Source organism: Lonchura striata, chromosome 16, assembly GCF_050655825.1.
Source record: "Lonchura striata isolate lonStrDom1 chromosome 16, ASM5065582v1, whole genome shotgun sequence".
In the NCBI taxonomy this organism is placed as follows: domain Eukaryota; kingdom Metazoa; phylum Chordata; class Aves; order Passeriformes; family Estrildidae; genus Lonchura; species Lonchura striata.
Window position 1 is genome coordinate 5,710,718 of NC_140718.1, and position 25,024 is coordinate 5,735,741.

Consider the following 25,024-nt stretch of genomic DNA (forward strand, 5'->3'; position numbering starts at 1 on the left):
CCCAGAAATGTTCCCGAAATGTCCCAAAAATGTCCCAGAAATGGTCCCGAAAGTCCCAAAAATGTTCCCGAAATTTCCCCAAAATTCCCAAAAAAAAAGTTCCCAAAACGGCCCCAAAAGTCTCCAAAATGTGCCAAAATCCCCCAAAATTAAAGAAAAAAGTTCCCCAAACAGCCCCAAAACCCCTCAAAATGTCCCCAAAATGGTCCCTAAAATTGCCCAAAAAATGTCCCTGAAAATCTCCAAAATGGTCCCAAAAAAACCCCAAAATTCCCGCAAAAAATCCCAAAAAACCCCAAAGTGTCCAAAAACCCCAAAATCCCCCATGGGACCGCCCCAAAATCCCAATTTTCTTCCCAAATCTCCTAAATAATCCCCTGGAATCCCCAAAAATCCCCCAAAATCTCCCCAAATCCTAAATTTCCCCAAATCCCTCCAAATTCTGCCAAAATCCCCCAAATCTCCCCAAAACGCCCCAAAATCCCCAATTTTCTCCCCAAATCTCCCTAAACCCTTCAAAATCCCCCCAAATCTCCCCAAAATCCCCCAAAATCCTCCAATTTCTCCAATTTTCTCCCCAAATCCCCCAAATCTCCCCAAATTCCCCCCAAATCCTCCTAAATTCTGCCAAAATCCCACAAAATCCTCCAATTTCTCCAATTTTCTCCCCAGATCCCCCCAAATCAACTTAAACCCTTCAAAATCCCCCAAAATCCCCCAAATCCTCCAAAATCCTCCTAAATCCCCCAAATTCCCTCCAAATCCTGTCAAAATCCCCCAAAATCCTCCTAAATCCCCCAAAATCCCTCCAAATTCTGCCAAAATCACCAAAATCTCCCCAAAATCCCCCAAAATCCCCCAAATCTCCCCAAAATCCCCCAAATCTCCCCAAAATCCCCCAAAATCCCCCAAAATCCCCCCAAATTCAGCCAAAATCCCTCAAAATCTCCCGAAACGCCCCAAAATCCCCAATTTTCCCCCAAACCCCTCCCCCCTTCAATCCCCGCCCCCTTTTCCGCATCCCCCTTTGGCGCAGCCCCTCCCCCACCCCCCGAATCCCCAAACCCCGCCCCTCCCCCAAATTCCCAAATCCCGCCCCTCCCCCACCCCCAAACCCCGCCCCAAATTCCCAAACCCCTCCCCCTCCCCCCCCAAATTCCCAAACCCCGCCCCGCCCCCACCCCCAAAATCCCCTCCCCCACCCCCCAAACCCCGCCCCTCCCCCAAATTCCCAAACCCCGCCCCTCCCCCAAATTCCCAAACATTGCCCCTCCCCCAATCCCCAAATCCCGCCCCTCCCCCCAAACCCCTCCCCCCAATCCCGCCCCTCCCCCAAATTCCCAAACCCCTCCCCCCAATCCCGCCCCTCCCCCAAATTCCCAAACCCCTCCCCCCAAACCCCTCCCCCAATCCCGCCCCTCCCCCACCCGCCCCTCCCCGAAATTCCCAAGCCCCTCCCCCCAAATCCCTCCCCCCCAATCCCGCCCCTCCCCCAAATTCCCAAACCCCGCCCCCCATCCCGCCCCTCCCCCAATCCCCAAACCCCGCCCCTCCCCCAAACCCCTCCCCCACCCGCCCCTCCCCCCTCCGCAGCCGCAGCCGCCGCCGCAGCCCCGGGACGGCCCCGCGCCCCTCCCCCACCCCCCCCAAAACCCCCCAAAAAAACCCCAAAATCACATCCGGGGGGTCCCCCCGCCCCTCCCCCGCCCTCCCCACCCCCCCAAAAACCCGCCGGGGGTCCCGAGCCGCCCCTCCCCCACCCCCCGCGCCGCCCCTCCCCCCTTCTCCCCCCGCCCCTCCCCCACCATGAAGGACCGGACCCAGGAGCTGCGCAGCGTGAGCGGGGGAGGGGCGAGGGGTTTGGGGGGGTTTGGGGGGATTTGGGGGGAATTTGGGGGGGTTTGGGAAAATTTGGGGGGATTTGGGGCATTTCCGGGTGGATTTGGGGGGATTCGGGGGGATTTGGGAAAATTCGGGGGGATTCGGGGGGATTTTGGGGGGATTCTGGAAAATTTGGGGGGTTTGGGGGGATTTGGGGATTTTTGAGGGGGGTTTGGGGCAGGTCCGGGTGGATTTGGGGGGATTCGGGGGAATTTGGGAAAATTTGGGGGGATTTGGGGATTTTTGAGGGGGGTTTGGGGCAGGTCTGGGGGATTTTTGGGGGATTCGGGGGAATTTGGGAAAATTTGGGGGGATTTGGGGATTTTTGAGAGGGGGTTGGGGCAGGTCCGGGTGGATTTGGGGGGATTTGGGAAAATTTGGGGGGATTCGGGAAAATTTGGGCATTTTTGAGGGGGGTTTGGGGCAGTTCCGGGTGGATTTGGGGGGAATTTGGGAAAATTTGGGGGGATTTGGGGGGATTTGGGCATTTTTGAGGGGGGCTCGGGGCAGTTCCGGGTGAATTTGGGGGGATTTGGGAAAATTTGGGGGAATTTGGGGGGATTTGGGGATTTTTGAGGGGGGTTTGGGGCAGGTCTGGGGGATTTTGAGGGATTCGGGGGGATTTGGGAAAATTTGGGGGGGATTTGGGAATTTTTTGGGGGGGTTAGGGGGGTTTGGGGCAGTTCCGGGAGGATTTGGGGGGATTTTGGGGGGATTTGGGAAAATTTGAGGGGGGTTTGGGGATTTTTGAGGGGGGTTTGGGGCAGTTCCGGGTGAATTTGGGGGGATTCGGGAAAATTTGGGGGGTTTGGGGGGGATTTGGGGATTTTTGAGGGGGGTTTGGGGCAGTTCCGGGTGGATTTGGGGGGATTTGGGAAAATTTGGGGGGATTCGGGGGGATTTTGGGGGGATTCTGGAAAATTTGGGGGGTTTGGGGGGGATTTGGGGATTTTTGAGGGGGGTTTGGGGCAGTTCCGGGTGGATTTGGGGGGGATTTGGGAAAATTTGGGGGATTTTGGGGGGATTTGGGAAAATCTGGGGGAGATTTGGGGGGATTTGAGGGGGGCTCGGGGCAGTTCCGGGTGGATTTGGGGGGATTTGGGAAAATTCGGGGGGATTTTGGGGGGATTCTGGAAAATTTGGGGGGTTTGGGGGGGATTTGGGGATTTTTGAGGGGGGTTTGGGGCAGGTCCGGGGAGATTTGGGGGGATTTGGGAAAATTTGGGGGATTTTGGGGGGATTTGGGAAAATCTGGGGGAGATTTGGGGGGATTTGAGGGGGGCTCGGGGCAGGTCCGGGGGGATTTGGGGGGATTTGGGAAAATTTGGGGGGATTTGGGAAAATTTGGGGGGATTTGGGGGAGATTCTGGGGGATCTGAGGAAAATTTGGGGGATTTGGGAATTTTTGAGGGGGGTTTGGGGCAGTTCCGGGTGGATTTGGGGGAGATTTGGGAAAATTTGGGGGATTTTGGGGCATTCGGGGGGGATTCGGGGAGATTTGGGAATATTTGGGGGATTCGGGAAAAATTGGGGGGGATTTGGGAAAATTTGGGGGGATTCGGGGGAATTCGTGGGGATTTGGGAAAATTTGGGGGATTTGGGGATTTTTGAGGGGGGCTTGGGGCAGGTCCGGGTGAATTTGGGGGGAATTTGGGAAAATTTGGGGGATTTGGGGGGATTTGGGGATTTTTGAGGGGGGCTCGGGGCAGTTCCGGGTGAATTTGGGGGGATTTGGGAAAATTTGGGGGGATTTGGGGGGGATTTGGGGATTTTTGAGGGGGGCTCGGGGCAGTTCCGGGTGAATTTGGGGGGATTTGGGAAAATTTGGGGGGATTTGGGGGGATTTGGGGATTTTTGAGGGGGGTTTGGGGCAGGTATGGGGGATTTTGAGGGATTCGGGGGGATTTGGGAAAATTTGGGGGGGATTTGGGAATTTTTTTCGGGGGGTTAGGGGGGTTTGGGGCAGTTCTGGGAGGATTTGGGGGGATTTTGGGGGGATTTGGGAAAATTTGAGGGGGGTTTGGGGATTTTTGAGGGGGGTTTGGGGCAGTTCCGGGTGAATTTGGGGGGATTCGGGAAAATTTGGGGGGTTTGGGGGGATTTGGGGATTTTTGAGGAGGGGTTGGGGCAGGTCCGGGGGGATTTGGGGGGATTTGGGAAAATTTGGGGGGATTCGGGAAAATTTGGGCATTTTTGAGGGGGGTTTGGGGCAGTTGCGGGTGAATTTGGGGGGATTCGGGAAAATTTGGGCATTTTTGAGGGGGGTTTGGGGCAGTTGCGGGTGAATTTGGGGGGGATTTGGGAAAATTTAGGGGGATTTGGGGGGATTTGGGCATTTTTGAGGGGGGCTCGGGGCAGTTCCGGGTGAATTTGGGGGGATTTGGGAAAATTTGGGGGAATTTGGGGGGATTTGGGGATTTTTGAGGGGGGTTTGGGGCAGGTCTGGGGGATTTTGAGGGATTCGGGGGGATTTGGGAAAATTTGGGGGATTTGGGAATTTTTGATGGGGGTTTGGGGCAGTTCCGGGTGAATTTGGGGGGATTTGGGAATATTTTGGAAAATTTGGGGGGATTTGGGAAAATTTGGGGGGATTCGGGGGAGATTCTGGGGGATCTGAGGAAAATTTGGGGGATTTGGGAAAATTTGTGGGGGATTTGGGAATTTTTGAGGGGGGTTTAGGGGGGTTTGGGGCAGTTCCGTGTGGATTTTTAGGGGATTTAGGAAAATCTGGGGGATTTTGGGGCATTCGGGGGGGATTCGGGGAGATTTGGGAATATTTGGGGGATTCGGGAAAAATTGGGGGGGATTTGGGAAAATTTGGGGGGATTCGGGGGAATTCGGGGGGATTTGGGAAAATTTGGGGGATTTGGGGATTTTTGAGGGGGGTTTGGGGCAGTTCCAGGTGAATTTGGGGGGATTTGGGAATATTTTGGAAAATTTGGGGGGATTTGGGAAAATTTGGGGGGATTCGGGGGAGATTCTGGGGGATCTGAGGAAAATTTGGGGGATTTGGGAAAATTTGTGGGGGATTTGGGAATTTTTGAGGGGGGTTTAGGGGGGTTTGGGGCAGTTCCGTGTGGATTTGGGGGGGATTTAGGAAAATTTGGGGGATTTTGGGGCATTCGGGGGGGATTCGGGGAGATTTGGGAATATTTGGGGGATTCGGGAAAAATTGGGGGGGATTTGGGAAAATTTGGGGGGATTCGGGGGAGATTTGGGGGGATTTGGGAAAATTTGGGGGATTTGGGGATTTTTGAGGGGGGTTTGGGGCAGGTCCGGGTGAATTTGGGGGAAATTTGGGGGAGATTCGGGGGGATTTGGGAATATTGGGGGGATTTGGGAAAATTTGGGGGATTTTGGGGGGTTTGGGGTGGATTTTGGGGGGGGGTGTTTGAAGGATTTTTGGGGGGAATTTTGGGGGGTTTGGGGAGATTTGGGGATTTTGGGATGAATTTTGGGGAGGTTTTGGGGGGGATTTTGGGGGAATTTTGAGGTTTTTTTGGGGCGATTTGGGGGGATTTTGGGGGAGCTCTGGAGCCTGGGAGTCACTGGGAGTTACTGGGACAAACTGGGACAAACTGGGATGAACTGGGAGGAACTGGGATGAACTGGGAGGAACTGGGATGAACTGGGAGGAGCTGGGATGAACTGGGAGGAACTGGGAGGGACTGGGAGGAACTGGGAGGGACTGGGAGGGAACTGGTCCATACTGGGATGGAACTGGGATGAACTGGAACAAACTGGGACAAACTGGGAACAAAAACTGGGATAAACTGGGAGGAACCAGGAGGAACTGGGAACAAACCGGAAACAAACTGGGACAAACTGGGATGAACTGGGAGGAACTGGAACAAACTGGGAGGGAACTAGGATGAACTGGAACAAACTGGGACAAACTGGGAACAAACTGGGATAAACTGGGAGGGACTGGGATAAAGTGGGAGGAACTGGGACAAACTGGGACAAACTGGGAACAAACCGGGAACAAACTGGGACAAACTGGGAGGAACTGGGAACAAACTGGGATGAACTGGGAGGGACTGGGAAGGAACTGGTCCATACTGGGAGGGAACTGGGATGAACTGGGACGAACTGGGAACAAACCGTGATGAACTGGGACAAACTGGGATGAACTGGAACAAACTGGGACCAACTGGGAGGGACTGGGATAAAGTGGGAGGAACTGGGACAAACTGGGAGGAACTGGGAACAAACCGTGATGAACTGGGACAAACTGGGACGAACTGGTTTGGTTTGGGATGGGGTTGGGGGCGTGGCTTGCCTGGGTGTGGTTTGGGGGCGTGGCTCGGTGGTGGGCGGGGTCTCGGCCAGGCCACGCCCCCCGGGCACTGACAGCGCCCCCCGCAGGCCAAGGACAGCGACGATGAGGAGGAGGTGGTGACGGTGGACAGGGACCACTTCATGGACGAGTTCTTCGAGCAGGTGGGACCCCAAAAACGGGGCCGGGACCCCCGAAAACGGGGTCGGGAGCACCAAAAATGGGTTCGGGGCGGCCGAAAACACCCAGGGAGCCCGAAAAATCCAAAAAACGGGATCAGAAAGCCCAAAAATGGGATCAGAAAGCCAAAAAATGGGATCAGAAACCCCAAAAACCGGATCAGAAACCCCAAAAATGGGTTTGGGGCACCCAAAAACCCCCAGGGAGCCCAAAAATCCAAAAAAATGGGATCGGAAACCCCAAAAATGGGATCAGAAACCCCAAAAACCAGATCAGAAACCCCAAAAATGGGTTTGGAGCACCCAAAAACACCCAAGGAGCCCAAAAAATCAAAAAAATGGGATTGGAAACCCCAAAAACGGGATCAGAAACCCCAAAAATGGGATCAGAAACTCCAAAAATGGGTTTGGGGCACCCGAAAACCCCCAAGGAGCCCAAAAAATCAAAAAAATGGGATCAGAAACCCCAAAAACGGGATCAGAAACCCCAAAAATGGGATCAGAAAGCCCAAAAATGGGATCAGAAACCCCAAAAACGGGATCAGAAACCCCAAAAATGGGTTTGGGGCACCCGAAAACCCCCAGGGAGCCCAAAAAATCCACAAAAATGGGATCAGAAACCCCAAAAATGGGACCGAGACCGCAAAAATGGGACCGAGACCCCCAAAATCCCTGAAAATCCCCAAAATCCCCCCATAATTCCCCAAAATACCCCAAAATCACCCCAAAATCCCTGAAAATCCCCAAAATTTAACAAAATCCCCTCAAAATTCCCAAAAATCCCCCGAAAATCCCTGAAAATCACCCAAATCCCCAAAATCCCCCCAAAATCCCTCAAAAATCCCCAAAATCCTCTAAAATCCCCTCAAATCCCAGAAAATCCCCAAAATCCCCCCCATAATTCCCCAAAATACCCCAAAAATCCCCTCAAAATACCCCAGAATCCCTGAAAATCCCTCAAATTCCCAAAATCCCCAAAAATACCCTCAAAATAACCCCAAAATCCCTGAAAATCCCCAAAATCCTTCCAAAATCCTTGAAAATCCCCCAAATCCCCCCAAAATCCCTGAAAATTGCCCAAATCCCCAAAATCCTCCCAAAAATCCCCCCAAATCCCTCAAAAATCCCCAAAATCCTCCAAAACCCCCAATAATTTCCAAAACCCCCCCCAAAAATCCCCCAAATCCACCCCAAAATCCCCCAAAATTCCCCCAAATCCCCCAAAATTCCCCAAAATCCGCAAAATACCCCAAAACCCCCCGAAATGCCCCAAAATCCCCCAAAATCACCCAAAATCCCCCATCGTTTCCTAAAACCCCCCAAAAAACACTTCACGATCTTCCATAATTTCCAAAAATCTCCTTAAAATCCCCCGTAATTTCCCAAAATCCACCCAAAATCCACCCAAAATTCCCCAAAATTCTCCCAAAATCCCCAAAATTCCCAAAATTCCCCAAAATGCCCCAAAATGCCCCAAAATTCCGGGCAGGTGGAGGAGATCCGGGGCTGCATTGAGAAACTCTCGGAGGACGTGGAGCAGGTGAAGAAGCAGCACAGCGCGATCCTGGCGGCCCCCAACCCCGACGAGAGTAATTAACCAATTAATTAATTAATGAGATCATTAATGAGATCATTCACAAGGTCATTAATGCGGCCATCGGGTCATTAACGGGGTCGTTAACGAGGTAATTGGGTCGTTAATCAGCAGCAGCACAGCGCGATCCTGGCGGCCCCCAACCCCGACGAGAGTAATTAACCAATTAATTAATTAATGAGATCACTAACGAGATCATTAACGGGTCATTAAGGCAGCCATCGGGTCATTAACGGGGTTGTTAACGAGGTAATTGGGTCGTTAATCAGCAGCAGCACAGCGCGATCCTGGCGGCCCCCAACCCCGACGAGAGTAATTAACCAATTAATTAATTAATGAGATCACTAACGAGATCATTCACAAGGTCATTAATGCGGCCATCGGGTCATTAACGGGGTTGTTAACGAGGTAATTGGGTCGTTAATCAGCAGCAGCACAGCGCGATCCTGGCGGCCCCCAACCCCGACGAGAGTAATTAACCAATTAATTAATTAATGAGATCACTAACGAGATCATTCACAAGGTCATTAATGCGGCCATTGGGTCATTAACGGGGTCGTTAATGAGGTAATTGGGTTGTTAATCAGCAGCAGCACAGCGCGATCCTGGCGGCCCCCAACCCCGACGAGAGTAATTAACCAGTTAATTAATTAATGAGATCATTAATGAGATCAGTCACAAGGTCACTGAGTCATTAAGGCGGCCATCGGGTCATTAACGGGGTTGTTAACGAGGTCATTGGGTTGTTAATCAGCAGCAGCACAGCGCGATCCTGGCGGCCCCCAACCCCGACGAGAGTAATTAACCAATTAATTAATTAATGAGATCACTAACGAGATCATTAACGGGTCATTAAGGCAGCCATCGGGTCATTAACGGGGTTGTTAACGAGGTAATTGGGTTGTTAATTAGCAGCAGCACAGCGCGATCCTGGCGGCCCCCAACCCCGACGAGAGTAATTAACCAATTAATTAATTAATGAGATCACTAACGAGATCATTAACGGGTCATTAATGCGGCCATCGGGTCATTAACGGGGTCGTTAACGAGGTAATTGGGTTGTTAATCAGCAGCAGCACAGCGCGATCCTGGCGGCCCCCAACCCCGACGAGAGTAATTAACCAATTAATTAATTAATGAGATCATTAACGAGATCATTCACAAGGTCATTAATGCGGCCATCGGGTCATTAACGGGGTTGTTAACGAGGTAATTGGGTTGTTAATCAGCAGCAGCACAGCGCGATCCTGGCGGCCCCCAACCCCGACGAGAGTAATTAACCAGTTAATTAATTAATGAGATCACTAAGGAGATCATTCACAAGGTCACTGAGTCATTAATGCGGCCATTGGGTCATTAACGGGGTTGTTAATGAGGTAATTGGGTTGTTAATCAGCAGCAGCACAGCGCGATCCTGGCGGCCCCCAACCCCGACGAGAGTAATTAACCAGTTAATTAATTAATGAGATCATTAACGAGATCATTCACAAGGTCATTAATGCGGCCATTGGGTCATTAACGGGGTTGTTAACGAGGTAATTGGGTTGTTAATCAGCAGCAGCACAGCACGATCCTGGCGGCCCCCAACCCCGACGAGAGTAATTAACCAATTAATTAATTAATGAGATCATTAACGAGATCATTCACAAGGTCACTGAGTCATTAATGCGGCCATCGGGTCATTAACGGGGTCGTTAACGAGGTCATTGGGTCGTTAATCAGCAGCAGCACAGCACGATCCTGGCGGCCCCCAACCCCGAAGAGAGTAATTAACCAGTTAATTAATTAATGAGATCATTAACGAGATCATTCACAAGGTCATTAATACAGCCATCGGGTCATTAACGGGGTTGTTAATGAGGTAATTGGGTCGTTAATCAGCAGCAGCACAGCGCGATCCTGGCGGCCCCCAACCCCGACGAGAGTAATTAACCAATTAATTAATTAATGAGATCACTAACGAGATCATTAATGGGTCATTAAGGCAGCCATCGGGTCATTAACGGGGTTGTTAACGAGGTAATTGGGTTGTTAATCAGCAGCAGCACAGCACGATCCTGGCGGCCCCCAACCCCGACGAGAGTAATTAACCAATTAATTAATTAATGAGATCATTAACGAGATCATTCACAAGGTCACTGGGTCATTAATGCGGCCATCGGGTCATTAACGGGGTCGTTAACGAGGTAATTGGGTTGTTAATCAGCAGCAGCACAGCGCGATCCTGGCGGCCCCCAACCCCGACGAGAGTAATTAACCAGTTAATTAATTAATGAGATCACTAACGAGATCATTCACAAGGTCATTAATACAGCCATCGGGTCATTAACGGGGTTGTTAATGAGGTAATTGGGTTGTTAATCAGCAGCAGCACAGCGCGATCCTGGCGGCCCCCAACCCCGACGAGAGTAATTAACCAATTAATTAATTAATGAGATCATTAACGAGATCATTCACAAGGTCACTGGGTCATTAATGCGGCCATCGGGTCATTAACGGGGTCGTTAACGAGGTAATTGGGTTGTTAATCAGCAGCAGCACAGCGCGATCCTGGCGGCCCCCAACCCCGACGAGAGTAATTAACCAATTAATTAATTAATGAGATCATTAACGAGATCATTCACAAGGTCATTAATGCGGCCATCGGGTCATTAACGGGGTTGTTAACGAGGTAATTGGGTTGTTAATTAGCAGCAGCACAGCGCGATCCTGGCGGCCCCCAACCCCGACGAGAGTAATTAACCAATTAATTAATTAATGAGATCATTAACGAGATCATTCACAAGGTCATTAATACAGCCATCGGGTCATTAACGGGGTTGTTAACGAGGTCATTGGGTTGTTAAGAATAATTAACCAGTTAATTAATGAACAAGATAATTAATTAACAATATAATTAATGAGATAGTTAATTAATGAGATAATTAATGGGGTCATTAACGGGGCCATTGGGTCATTAATGGAGCCATTAATGGGGGCAGAGGTCACTCACCGGTCACTGGTGGTCATTCATGGTCACTGGTGGTCACTGGTGGCCACTCATGGTCACTCGTGGTCACTCACCATCACTCATGGTCACTGGTGGTCACTCATGGTCACTCATGGTCACTCATGGTCATTCACCATCACCCCTGGTCATTCATGGTCACTTGTGGTCACTGGTGCTCACTGGTGGTCACTCATGGTCACTCATGGTCACTGGTGGTCACTCACCATCACTCCTGGTCACTGGTGGTCACTGGTGGCCACTCCTGGTCACTTGTGGTCATTCATGGTCACTGGTGGTCACTTATCATCACTCATGTTCACTCATGGTCACTGGTGGTCACTGGTGGTCACTCCTGGTCACTGGTGGTCACTGGTGGTCACTGACTATCACTCGTGGTCACTGGTGGTCACTGGTGGCCACTCCTGGGCACTTGTGGTCATTCATGGTCACTGGTGGTCACTTACCATCACCCCTGGTCATTCATGGTCACTCGTGGTCACTGGTGCTCACTGGTGGTCACTCGTGGTCACTCGTGGTCACTCGTGGTCACTTACCATCACTCATGTTCACTCATGGTCACTGGTGGTCACTGGTGGCCACTCCTGGTCACTTGTGGTCATTCATGGTCACTGGTGGTCACTGGTGGTCACTGGTGGTCACTTACCATCACTCATGTTCACTCATGGTCACTGGTGGTCACTGGTGGTCACTCGTGGTCACTCGTGGTCACTCGTGGTCACTCGTGGTCACTGGTGGTCACTGGTGGCCACTCCTGGTCACTGGTGGTCACTCATGGTCACTGGTGGTCACTTACCATCACTCATGTTCACTCATGGTCACTGGTGGTCACTGGTGGTCACTCATGGTCACTCATGGTCACTCGTGGTCACTCATGGTCACTCACCATCACTCCTGGTCACTGGTGGTCACTGGTGGCCACTCCTGGTCACTTGTGGTCATTCATGGTCACTGGTGGTCACTCATGGTCACTGGTGGTCACTCACCATCACTCATGGTCACTCGTGGTCACTCATGGTCACTCGTGGTCACTCACCATCACTCATGGTCACTCCTGGTCACTCGTGGTCACTGGTGGTCACTGGTGGCCACTCCTGGTCACTCGTGGTCACTCACCATCACTCATGGTCACTCCTGGTCACTTCTGGTCACTGGTGGTCACTCGTGGTCACTCGTGGTCACTCGTGGTCACTTCTGGTCACTGGTGGTCACTGACTATCACTCCTGGTCACTGGTGGTCACTCGTGGTCACTCCCGGTCACTGCAGGGACCAAGCAGGAGCTCGAGGACCTCACGGCCGACATCAAGAAGACGGCGAACAAAGTGCGCTCCAAATTGAAAGGTGACCGCTGCCCCCCCGAGTGACCACTGAGTGACCACTGAGTGACCACTGAGTGACCACTGAGTGACCGCTGAGTGACCACGGCACTGAGTGACCGCTGAGTGACCGCCGTGTCCGGCCGCAGCCATCGAGCAGAGCATCGAGCAGGAGGAGGGCCTGAACCGCTCCTCGGCCGACCTGCGCATCCGCAAGACGCAGGTGCGGCCTTCGGCCTCGGCGGCGCCGGGTCGGCGTCATGGACTTCATCATCGTCATCAGCATCATGGACTTCATCATCGTCATCATCATCATTGACTTCATCATTGTGACCTCATCATCATCATCATCATCGTCATTGATTTCATCATCGTCATCGGCGTCATGGACTTCATCATCGTCATCATCATCATTGACTTCATCATCGTGACATCATCATCATCATCATCGTCATTGACTTCATCATCGTCATCAGCATCATGGACTTCATCATCGTCATCATCATCATTGACTTCATCATTGTGACCTCATCATCATCATCATCATCGTCATTGACTTCATCATCGTCATCGGCGTCATGGACTTCATCATCGTCATCATCATCATTGACTTCATCATCGTGACCTCATCATCATCATCATGGACTTCATCATCGTCATCGGTGTCGTGGACTTCATCATCGTGACCTCATCATCATCATCATCATCATCGTCGTCGTCATTGACTTCGTCATCGTCATTGACTTCATCATCGTCATCGGCGTCATGGACTTCATCATCGTCATCATCATCATTGACTTCATCATCGTGACCTCATCATCATCATCATCATCATCATCATCATGGACTTCATCATCGTCATTGTCATCATCATTGACGTCATCATCGTCATCGGTGTCGTGGACTTCATCATCGTGACCTCATCATCATCATCATCATCATCATCGTCGTCGTCATTGACTTCGTCATCGTCATCGTCATCATCATTGACTTCATCATCGTCATCGGCGTCATGGACTTCATCATCGTCATCGTGACCTCATCATCAGCAGCAGCAGCAGCAGCACCATCGACTTCATCATCATCATCATCAACGTCATGGACTTCATCATCATCATTGTCATCGTTGACTTCGTCATTGTCATCAACGTCATGGACTTCATCATCAGAATCATCATCAACGTCATTGACGTCATCATTGTGACCTCATCATCATCATCATCACCATCATTGACTTCGTCATCATCGTCATCAGCGCCATTGACTTCATCATCGGCTTCATCACCATTGTCATCATCTGCTTCATCAGCATTGACGTTGTATGGTCCCACCTGTCCCACCTGTCCATCTCACCTGTCCATCTCACCTGTCCATGTCTCACCTGTCCATCTCACTTATCCATGTCCCACCTGTCCCATCTCACCTGTCCATGTCTCACCTGTCCATCTCACCTGTCCCACCTCACCTGTCCATCTCACCTGTCCACCTCACCTGTCCCACCTCACCTGTCCATCTCACCTGTCCACCTCACCTGTCCATCTCACCTGTCCATCTCACCTGTCCATGTCACCTGTCCATGTCTCACCTGTCCATCTCACCTGTCCATCTCAACTGTCCATCTCACCTGTCCATCTCACCTGTCCCACCTGTCCATGTCCCACCTGTCCACCTCACCTGTCCATCTCACCTGTCCATCTCACCTGTCCATGTCTCACCTGTCCACCTCACCTGTCCCATCTCACCTGTCCATCTCACCTGTCCATCTCACCTGCCCATCCCACCTGTCCATCTCACCTGTCCATCTCACCTGTCCATGTCTCACCTGTCCATGTCTCACCTGTCCCATCTCACTTGTCCCATTTCACCTGTCCCACCTGTCCCATCTCACCTGTCCATCTCACCTGTCCACCTCACTTGTCCCATCTCACCTGTCCATGTCTCACCTGTCCATGTCACCTGTCCATGTCTCACCTGTCCATCTCCCCTGTCCATCCCACCTGTCCATCTCACCTGTCTCACCTGTCCATCTCACCTGTCCATGTCTCACCTGTCCATGTCTCACCTGTCCATGTCCCACCTGTCCATCTCACCTGTCTCCCCTGTCCATGTCTCACCTGTCCCACCTCACCTGTCCCATCTCACCTGTCCATGTCTCACCTGTCCCACCTGTCCATGTCCCACCTGTCCCACCTCACCTGTCCCACCTCACCTGTCCCACCTGTCCCCCCAGCACTCGACGCTGTCCCGGAAGTTCGTGGAGGTGATGACCGAGTACAACGCGACCCAGTCCAAGTACCGGGACCGCTGCAAGGACCGGATCCAGCGCCAGCTGGAGATCAGTGCGGACACTGACCGCTGCTGTGGTCACTCTGGGGTCATCGGGGTCATTGGGGTCATCAGGGGTCATCGGGGTCACCAGGGGTCAGTGGTCACTCAGGACAAAGGGACACAGCGGTCACTGTCCCTGAGCGCTGCAAGGACCGGATCCAGCGCCAGCTGGAGATCAGTGCGGACACTGACCAGTGCTGTGGTCACTCTGGGGTCATCGGGGTCATCAGGGGTCATCAGGGGTCATCGGGGTCACCAGGGGTCAGTGGTCACTCAGGACAAAGGGACACAGCGGTCACTGTCCCTGCTGGTCACTGCGGCCGCTGCAAGGACCGGATCCAGCGCCAGCTGGAGATCAGTGCGGACACTGACCAGTGCTGTGGTCACTCTGGGGTCATTGGGGTCATCGGGGGTCACCAGGGGTCATCGGGGTCACCAGGGGTCAGTGGTCACTCAGGACAAAGGGACACAGCGGTCACTGTCCCTGAGCGCTGCAAGGACCGGATCCAGCGCCAGCTGGAGATCAGTGCGGACACTGACCAGTGCTGTGGTCACTCGGGGGTCATCGGGGGTCATCAGGGGTCATTGGGGTCACCAGGGGTCATCGGGGTCATCAGGGGTCAGTGGTCACTCAGGACAAAGGGACACAGCGGTCACTGTCCCTGCTGGTCACTGCGGCCGCTGCAAGGACCGGATCCAGCGCCAGCTGGAGATCAGTGCGGACACTGACCGCTGCTGTGGTCACTCGGGGTCATCGGGGTCATTGGGGTCATTGGGGTCATCAGGGGTCATCAGGGGTCAGTGGTCACTCAGTGGTCACTCTGGGGGTCGTTGGGGGGTCAGTGGTCACTCTGGGGGTCAGTGGCAGGGTCAGTGGTCATTCTGGGGGTCAGTGGTCACTCTGGGGGTCAGTGGTCACTCAGTGGTCACTCTGGGGGTCGTTGGGGGGTCAGTGGTCACTCTGGGGGTCAGTGGTCACTCTGGGGGTCAGTGGTCACTCTGGGGGTCAGTGGGAGGGTCAGTGGTCACTCTGGGAGTCAGTGGTCACTCTGGGGTCAGTGGGAGGGTCAGTGGTCACTCTGGGGGTCAGTGGGAGGGTCAGTGGTCACTCTGGGGGTCAGTGGGAGGGTCAGTGGTCACTCTGGGGGTCAGTGGTCACTCTGGGGGTCAGTGGTCACTCTGGGGGTCAGTGGTCACTCAGGGGGTCAGTGGGAGGGTCAGTGGTCACTCTGGGGTCAGTGGTCACTCTGGGGGTCAGTGGTCACTCAGGGGGTCAGTGGTCATCTGGGGGTCAGTGGGGGGGTCAGTGGTCACTCTGGGGGTCAGTGGGAGGGTCAGTGGTCACTCTGGGAGTCAGTGGTCACTCAGGGGGTCAGTGGTCATCTGGGGGTCAGTGGGAGGGTCAGTGGTCACTCTGGGGTCAGTGGGAGGGTCAGTGGTCACTCTGGGGTCAGTGGGAGGGTCAGTGGTCACTCTGGGGTCAGTGGGAGGGTCAGTGGTCACTCTGGGGGTCAGTGGTCACTCAGGGGGTCAGTGGTCACTCTGGGGTCAGTGGGAGGGTCAGTGGTCACTCTGGGGTCAGTGGGAGGGTCAGTGGTCACTCTGGGGGTCAATGCAGGGGTCAGTGGTCACTCAGGGGTCAGTGGGAGGGTCAGTGGTCACTCTGGGGGACAGTGGTCACTCTGGGGTCAGTGGTCACTCTGGGGGTCAGTGGTCACTCTGGGGGTCAATGCGGGGGTCAGTGGTCACTCTGGGGGTCAATGCGGGGGTCAGTGGTCACTCTGGGGGTCATTGGCCACTCAGCGGTCACTCATTGGTCACTCATCGGTCACTCCCCCCCAGCCGGCCGCACCACGACCAACGAGGAGCTGGAGGAGATGCTGGAGAGCGGCAAGCTGGCCGTGTTCACCGACGACGTGAGTGACGGCCACCAACGGGCTGTGGTGGCCACCAGGGCTACCAACCGGCCACTGGGGCTACCAACGGGCAGGAACCTCTGCTGACCACCTGGAGGTCCCTGGTGACCACCTGGAGATCCGTGGTGACCACCTGGAGATCCGTGGTGACCTCCTGGAGATCCCTGGTGACCACCTGGAGATCTCTGGTGACCACCTGGAGATCCGTGGTGACCACCTGGACCACCAGGAGCCCCCAGGAACCTCTGGTGACCACCTGGAGATCCCTGGTGACCACCTGGAGATCCGTGGTGACCACCTGGACCACCAGGAGCCCCCAGAAACCTCTGGTGACCACCTGGAGATCCATGGTGACCACCTGGAGGTCCCTGGTAACCACCTGGAGATCCGTGGTGACCACCTGGAGATCCATGTTGACCACCTGGAGATCCGTGGTGACCACCTGGAGGTCCCTGGTGACCACCTGGACCACCAGGAGCCCCCAGGAACCTCTGGTGACCACCTGGAGATCCATGGTGACCACCTGGAGATCCGTGGTGACCACCTGGAAATGCCTGGTGACCACCTGGAGGTCCCTGGTGACCACTGGAGGTCCATGGTGACCACCTGGAGATCTCTGGTGACCACCTGGAGATCCATGGTGACCACCTGGAGGTCCCTGGTGACCACCTGGAGACCCCTGGTGACCACCTGGAGATCCATGGTGACCACCTGGAGATCTCTGGTGACCACCTGGAGATCCCTGGTGACCAGGTGACCACTGCTGACCGCCGCTGTCCCCACAGATCAAGATGGACTCGCAGATGACCAAGCAGGCGCTGAACGAGATCGAGACGCGGCACAACGAGATCATCAAGCTGGAGAGCAGCATCCGCGAGCTGCACGACATGTTCGTGGACATGGCCATGCTGGTGGAGAGCCAGGTCCGGCCAGAGTGACCACCGGTCATTGGGAGTGACCACTGGTCATTGGGAGTGACCACCGGTCATCGGGAAGGGTTTGAGGTCATTGGGATGGGTTTGAGGTCATCTGGACCCACCAAGGGTCATCAAGAACCCACCAGGGGTCATCTAGAATGGGGTTAGATGTCATTGGGAGTGACCAGTGGTCATTGGGAGTGACCAGGGGTCATCCTGAGTGACCACTGGTTATCAGGAAGGGTTTGAGGTCATTGGGATGGGTTTGAGGTCATCGGGAGTGACCAGGGGTCATCAGGAGTGACCAGGGGTCATCCATGACATGTTGGTGGACATGGCCATGCTGGTGGAGAGCCAGGTCTGGCCAGAGTGACCACCGGTCATTGGGAGTGACCACTGGTCATTGGGAGTGACCACTGGTCATCAGGAAGGGTTTGAGGTCATTGGGATGGGTTTGAGGTCATCAGGAGTGACCAGGGGTCATCAGGAGTGACCAGGGGTCATCCATGACATGTTGGTGGACATGGCCATGCTGGTGGAGAGCCAGGTCTGGCCAGAGTGACCACCGGTCATTGGGAGTGACCACTGGTCATTGGGTGTGACCACCGGTCATCAGGAAGGGTTTGAGGTCATCGGGATGGGTTTGAGGTCATCTGGACCCACCAAGAGTCATCAAGAACCCACCAGGGGTCATCTAGAATGGGGTTAGAGGTCATTGGGAGTGACCAGTGGTCATTGGGAGTGGCCACCGGTCATCGGGAAGGGTTTGAGGTCATTGGGAGTGACCAGGGGTCATCTGTGACGTGTTGGTGGACATGGCCATGCTGGTGGAGAGCCAGGTCCAGCCAGAGTGACCACCGGTCATCCCGAGTGACCACTGGTCATCCTGAGTGACCACCGGTCATCAGGAGTGACCAGTGGTCATTGGGATGGGTTTGAGGTCATTGGGAGTGACCAGTGGCCATCATCACTGACTGTTGGTCACTCTGGCTGACCGGTGGTCACTCAGGCTGACCGTTGGTCCCTCTGGATGATCGTTGGTCACTCTGGATGACCGTTGGTCACTCTGGCTGACCAGTGGTCACTGTGACTGACCATTGGTCACTGTGAGTGACCGGTGGTCACTCAGGCTGACCAGTGACTGACTGCTGGTCACTCTGGCTGACCGCTGGTCACCCTGGCTGACCGTTGGTCACCCTGGCTGACCAGTGACTGACTGCTGGTCACTCTGGCTGACCGCTGGTCACTCTGGCTGACCGGTGGTCACTCTGGATGACCATTGGTCACTCAGGCTGACCGGTGGTCCCTCTGGATGACCGTTGGTCACTCAGACTGACCAGTGGTCACTGTGACTGACCAGTGGTCACTGTGACTGACCATTGATCACTCTGGCTGACCGGTGGTCACTCCGGCAGACTGTTGGTCACTCCGGCTGACTGTTGGTCACTCTGGCTGACCACTGACTGACCGCTGGCCACTCCGGCTGACCGGTGGTCACTCTGGATGACCGTTGGTCGCTGTGACTGACCGGTGGTCACTCCGGCTGACCGTTGGTCGCTGTGACTGACCGGTGGTCGCTGTGGTCACTCTCTGGCCTCAGGGGGAGATGATTGACCGCATCGAGTACAACGTCGAGCACTCGGTGGATTACGTCGAGCGCGCCGTGTCCGACACCAAAAAAGCCGTCAAGTACCAGAGCAAGGCCCGGCGGGTCAGTGCGGCCACCGCGGGTGACCGGGGGTGACCAGGGGTGACTGGGGGTGACCGGGGGTGACCAGGGGTGTCCAGGAGTCACTGGGAGTGACCAGGGGTGACCAGGAGTGACCAAGGGGTGACCAGGAGTGACCAGGGGCTACTGAGAGTGACCAGGGGTGACCAGGAGTGACCAGGAGTGACCACGGGGTGACCAGGAGTGACCAGGGGCTACTGGGAGTGACCAGGGGCTACTGGGAGTGACCAGGAGTGACCCTGAGTGACCAGGAGTGACCAGGGGTCACTGGGAGTGACCAGGGGTTAAAAGGGGTGACCAGGAGTGACCAGGGGTGACTGGGGGTGACCGGGGGTGACCAGAGGTGACCGGGGGCGACCAGGAGTGACCAGGGGCTACTGGGAGTGACCAGGAGTGACCAGGAGTGACCAGGAGTGACCGGGGGTGACCAGGAGTGACCAGGGGCTACTGGGAGTGACCAGGAGTGACCAGGAGTGACCAGGAGTGACCACGGGGTGACCAGGAGTGACCAGGGGTCACTGGGAGTGACCAGGGGTGACTGGGGGTGACCAGGGGCTACTGAGAGTGAGCAGGGGTGACCAGGAGTGACCAGGAGTGACCAGGAGTGACCACGGCTACTGGGAGTGACCAGGAGTGACCAGGGGTGACCAGGAGTGACCACGGCTACTGGGAGTGACCAGGAGTGACCACGGGGTGACCAGGAGTGACCAGGGGCTACTGGGAGTGACCAGGAGTGACCACGGGGTGACCAGGAGTGACCAGGGGTCACTGGGAGTGACCAGGAGTGACCAGGGGTCACTGGGAGTGACCAGGAGTGACCAGGAGTGACCACAGGGTGACCAGGAGTGACCAGGGGTCACTGGGAGTGACCTGGGGTGACCACGGGGTGACCGGGGGTGACCGGGGGTGACCAGGGGTGTCCAGGAGTCACTGGGAGTGACCAGGAGTGACTGGGGGTCACTGGGAGTGACCAGGGGCTACTGGGAGTGACCAGGAGTGACCAGGGATGACCAAGGGTGACCAGGAGTGACCAGGAGTGACCAGGGGTGACCAGGGGCTACTGCGGGTGACCGGGAGTGACCACGGGGTGACCAGGAGTGACCAGGAGTGACCAGGGGCTACTGGGAGTGACCAGGAGTGACCAGGGGTGACCAGGGGTGACCAGGAGTGACCAGGAGTGACCAGGGGTGACCAGGGGTGACCAGGAGTGACCACGGCTACTGGGAGTGACCAGGGGTTAAAAGAAGTGACCAGGAGTGACCAGGAGTGTCCAGGGGTGACCAGGGGCTACTGCGGGTGACCGGGAGTGACCACAGGGTGACCAGGGGTGACCAGGAGTGACCGGGGGTGACCAGGGGCTACTGAGAGTGAGCAGGGGTGACCAGGAGTGACCACAAGGCTACTGGGGGTGACCGGGGGTGACGGGGAGTGACCAGGGGTGACCACGGCTACTGGGAGTGACCACGGGGCTACCAGGGGCTACCGGGGCTACTGGGGGTCACTGGGGACTACTGGGAGTGACCAGTGGTGACCAGGGGTCACTGGGGGCAACTGGAATTCAGTGTGGCCACCACGAACCCAGTGTGGCCACCAAGGCCTCGATGTGGCCACCAAGAATTTGATGTGGTCACCAAGAGTTTGATGTGGCCACCACGAACCTAATATGGCCACCAAGGCCTTGATGTGGCCACCATGAATTTGATGTGGTCACCACGAACCCAGTGTGGCCACCAAGGCCTCGATGTGGCCACCACAAACCCAGTGTGGCCACCAAGGCCTTGATGTGGCCACCATGAATTTGATGTGGCCACCATGAATTTGATGTGGCCACCAAGAATTTGATGTGGCCACCATGAATTTGATGTGGCCACCACGAACCCAGTGTGGCCACCAAGGCCTCGATGTGGCCACCATGAATTTGATGTGGCCACCACAAACCCAATGTGGCCACCAAGGCCTCGATGTGGCCACCACGAACCCAATGTGGCCACCAAGGCCTCAATGTGGCCACCATGAATTTGATGTGGCCACCATGAATTTGATGTGGCCACCACGAACCCAATGTGGCCACCATGAATTTGATGTGGCCACCATGAATTTGATGTGGCCACCAAGAATTTGATGTGGCCACCATGAATTTGATGTGGCCACCAGGAGCTCGATGTGGCCACCAAGGCCTTGATGTGGCCACCATGAATTTGATGTGGCCACCAAGAATTTGATGTGGCCACCAGGAGCTCGATGTGGCCACCAAGGCCTCAATGTGGCCACCAAGGCCTTGATGTGGCCACCAAGAATTTGATGTGGCCACCAAGAATTTGATGTGGCCACCAAGAATTTGATGTGGCCACCACGAACCTAATATGGCCACCAAGGCCTTGATGTGGCCACCATGAATTTGATGTGGCCACCAAGAATTTGATGTGGCCACCACGAACCCAATGTGGCCACCAAGGCCTCAATGTGGCCACCATGAATTTGATGTGGTCACCAGGAGCTCGATGTGGCCACCAAGAATTTGATGTGGCCACCAAGAATTTGATGTGGCCACCAAGGCCTTGATTTGGCCACCAAGAATTTGATGTGGCCACCAAGAATTTGATGTGGCCACCAAGAATTTGATGTGGCCACCACGAACCCAGTGTGGCCACCAGGAGCTCGATGTGGCCACCAGGGAGGTGGCCCTGGCCAGGGTGGGGGAGGGGTCGGTGACGTTCTGCTCTTCTCTCCTCTCTCCCCTCCCCCGCTGCCGGGACCTCCCGAAATGCAACAAAATTCATTAAAATTCACCCAAATTCATCAAAATCCATCGAAATCCATCGAAATCCATCATCATTCATCAACATTCACCCCAAAATCACCAAATTCATCAAAATTCATCTAAATTCATCAAAATTCACCCAAAATTCATCAAAATTCATTGAAAATTCATCCAAATCCATCAACATTCATCAAAATTTATCCAAATTCATCAAAATTTATCAAAATTCACCCAAAAATCACCAAATTCATCAAAATTCACCAAAAATTCATAAAAATTCACCCAAATTCACCCAAAATTCGTCCAATCTCATCAACATTCATCAAAATTCATCCAAATTTATCCAAAATTCATCAAATTCATTGAAATTCACCCAAATCCACGAAAATCCATCAAAATTCACCCACAACCAACCAAAATCCCCCCAAATCATCCGAACTCCACCCAAATCCCACCGAAACCCGCCCTGAATTCACCAAAACGCATCAAATTCACCGACATCCCCTGAAACCCACCCAAAACCTCCCAAATCCACCCAAATTTGTCCAAAATCCTCCAAAATCCCCCAAAATCCCCCGAAACCCACCCATACCCCACCAAAATCCATCGAAACCCACCCCAAACCCCCCAAAATTTCCAAAACACATCAAAATCCACCAAACCCAACGAAACCCACCCAAAACCCTCCCGAAATTCACCAAAATCCATCAAACCCCACCAAAACCCACCCATAACCCACCCGAATCCACCGAAATTCACCAAAATTCACCAAAACTCACCCATAACCCACCCAAATCCACCGAAATTCACCAAAATTCAACAAAACCCATCAAAACTCACCCATAACCCACCTGAATCCACCGAAATTCACCAAAATTCACCAAAACCCACCCATAACCCACCCAAATCCACCGAAATTCACCAAAATTCACCAAAACCCATCAAAACTCACCCATAACCCACCCGAATCCACCGAAATTCACCAAAATTCACCAAAACCCACCAAAACCCACCCATAACCCACCCGAATCCACCAAAATTCACCAAAACCCATCAAAACTCACCCATAACCCACCCGAATCCACCGAAATTCACCAAAATTCACCAAAACCCACCAAAACCCACCCATAACCCACCCAAATCCACCAAAATTCACCAAAATTCAACAAACCCCATCAAAAATCACCCATAACCCACCCGAATCCACTGAAATTCACCAAAACTCACCCAAACCCTTCTGAAATCCACCAAAATCCATCAAAACCCACCCGAATCCACCGAAATTCACCAAAACTCACCGAAACCCACCCAAACCCTTCTGAAATCCACCAAAACCCATCAAAACCCACCCATAACCCACCCGACTCCACCGAAATTCACCGAAACCCACCGAAACCCACCCGAACCCCACCTGAACGCGCCGACGGCGCCGCGGCGGCTGCGCGGGCGCCGGCAGAAGAAGATCATGATCATCATCTGCTGCGTGGTGCTGGGCGTGGTCTTGGCCTCCTCCATCGGCGGCACCTTGGGCCTGTAGCGCCCCTCCCCCGCCCCCTCCCCTCCCCCACCCCGGGGGGGGCGTGGCAGCCCCGGCGCCCCTCCCCCAACCAGGCCCCGCCCCCTCCACCGGGCCCCGCCCCCCCATTAACGACGCGCGTCGATTGCCAATAAATTAATTGCCAACGGACGAACCAGCACGTGGCGGTTCCGTCGCCGCCGGCCACGCCCCCGGTGCCGGCGCCGGCAAATCTAAGTTGGCTCCGCCTCCTCCTCGGCCTTCACCGCATCCCATCATCCTCCTCTGCCACGCCCCCGCCGCGGGGGGGGAGGGGTGAGTAGGGCTTGGGGGGAGGGGTCAAGGGGTGGGTTGGGTGGGTTGGGTTGATTGAGTTGGGTTGGGTTGGGTTGGTTGAGTTGGGTTGGGTTGAGTTGGGTTGGGTTGAGTTGGGTTGGGTTGAGTTGGGTTGGTTGAGTTGGATTGGGTCGGGTTGAGTTGGGTTGAGTTGGGTTGGGTTGAGTTGGATTGGGTTGGGTTGAGTTGGATTGGGTCGGGTTGAGTTGGGTTGAGTTGGGTTGGGTTGAGTTGGATTGGGTTGGGTTGAGTTGGATTGGGTCGGGTTGAGTTGGGTTGAGTTGGGTTGGGTTGAGTTGGATTGGGTTGGGTTGAGTTGGATTGGGTCGGGTTGAGTTGGGTTGGTTGATTGGGTTGAGTTGGTTGGGTTGAGTTGGGTTGTATTTGGGTTAGTTAAGTTGGGTTGGGTTGGGTTGAGTTGGGTTGAGTTGATTTGGGTTGGTTGAGTTGGGTTGAGTTGGGTTGGGTTGGATTTGGGTTAGTTGGGTTGAGTTGGTTTGGGTTGGTTGAGTTGGGTTGAGTTGCATTGGGTTGGGTTGAGTTGGGTTGAGTTGATTTGGGTTGGTTGAGTTGGGTTGAGTTGGGTTGGGTTGGATTTGGGTTAGTTGGGTTGAGTTGGTTTGGGTTGGTTGAGTTGGGTTGAGTTGCATTGGGTTGGGTTGAGTTGGGTTGGGTTGAGTTGGGTTGAGTTGATTGGGTTGAGTTGGTTGGGTTGAGTTGGGTTGGATTTGGGTTAGTTAAGTTGGTTTGGGTTGGTTGAGTTGGGTTGGTTGAGTTGGGCCCATTCTCACCGTGCCGGTGCCATCACCCCCAACCGGTCCAACCATCACCCACCCAACTGGGCAACCCCATCAATGACCCAATGACGTCATCAATGGCCAACGAGCCCATTGATGACTCAACGACCTCATCAATGACATCATCAATGAGCCAATGACCTCATCAATGACATTATCAATGACCCAACGACGTCATCGCCACCCAACTCCACCATCAACGATCCAACGGCGCCACCGCTCACCCGATGACGTCACGGGCGCCCCGATGAGGTCATCGATGACCCGACGACCTCATCGATGACCTCATCGATGACCCCTCCCCCACCCCACTTAGATTTCCCGCCCCGCCGGCGCCCGCGCCCCTCCCCCACCGAACCCTGCGCCCCTCCCCCCACCGGGCTGGGGGCTGCCCCTCCCCCCCTGCCGCGCTCTGTGTCGCCCCCTCGTGGTCTGTGACGTCTTTGCTACGAAACCATTGCCAAAAA

General features: G+C 54.4%; 1 protein-coding gene across 1 annotated transcript; it reads left to right on the forward strand.

Annotated features, from left to right (window-relative positions):
* The first annotated feature begins 1,587 nt into the window (after positions 1-1,587).
* Positions 1,588-23,661, forward strand: LOC110476678 (syntaxin-1B). The gene is made up of 10 exons (XM_077789560.2): positions 1,588-1,836; positions 6,250-6,324; positions 7,829-7,928; positions 12,208-12,282; positions 12,407-12,480; positions 14,488-14,596; positions 16,428-16,501; positions 17,287-17,424; positions 19,019-19,129; positions 23,365-23,661. Exons 1-10 carry the CDS (start codon positions 1,807-1,809, stop codon positions 23,443-23,445), a joined length of 867 nt encoding a protein of 288 aa, XP_077645686.1. The 5' UTR covers positions 1,588-1,806; the 3' UTR covers positions 23,446-23,661.
* The last annotated feature ends 1,363 nt before the right edge of the window (positions 23,662-25,024 follow it).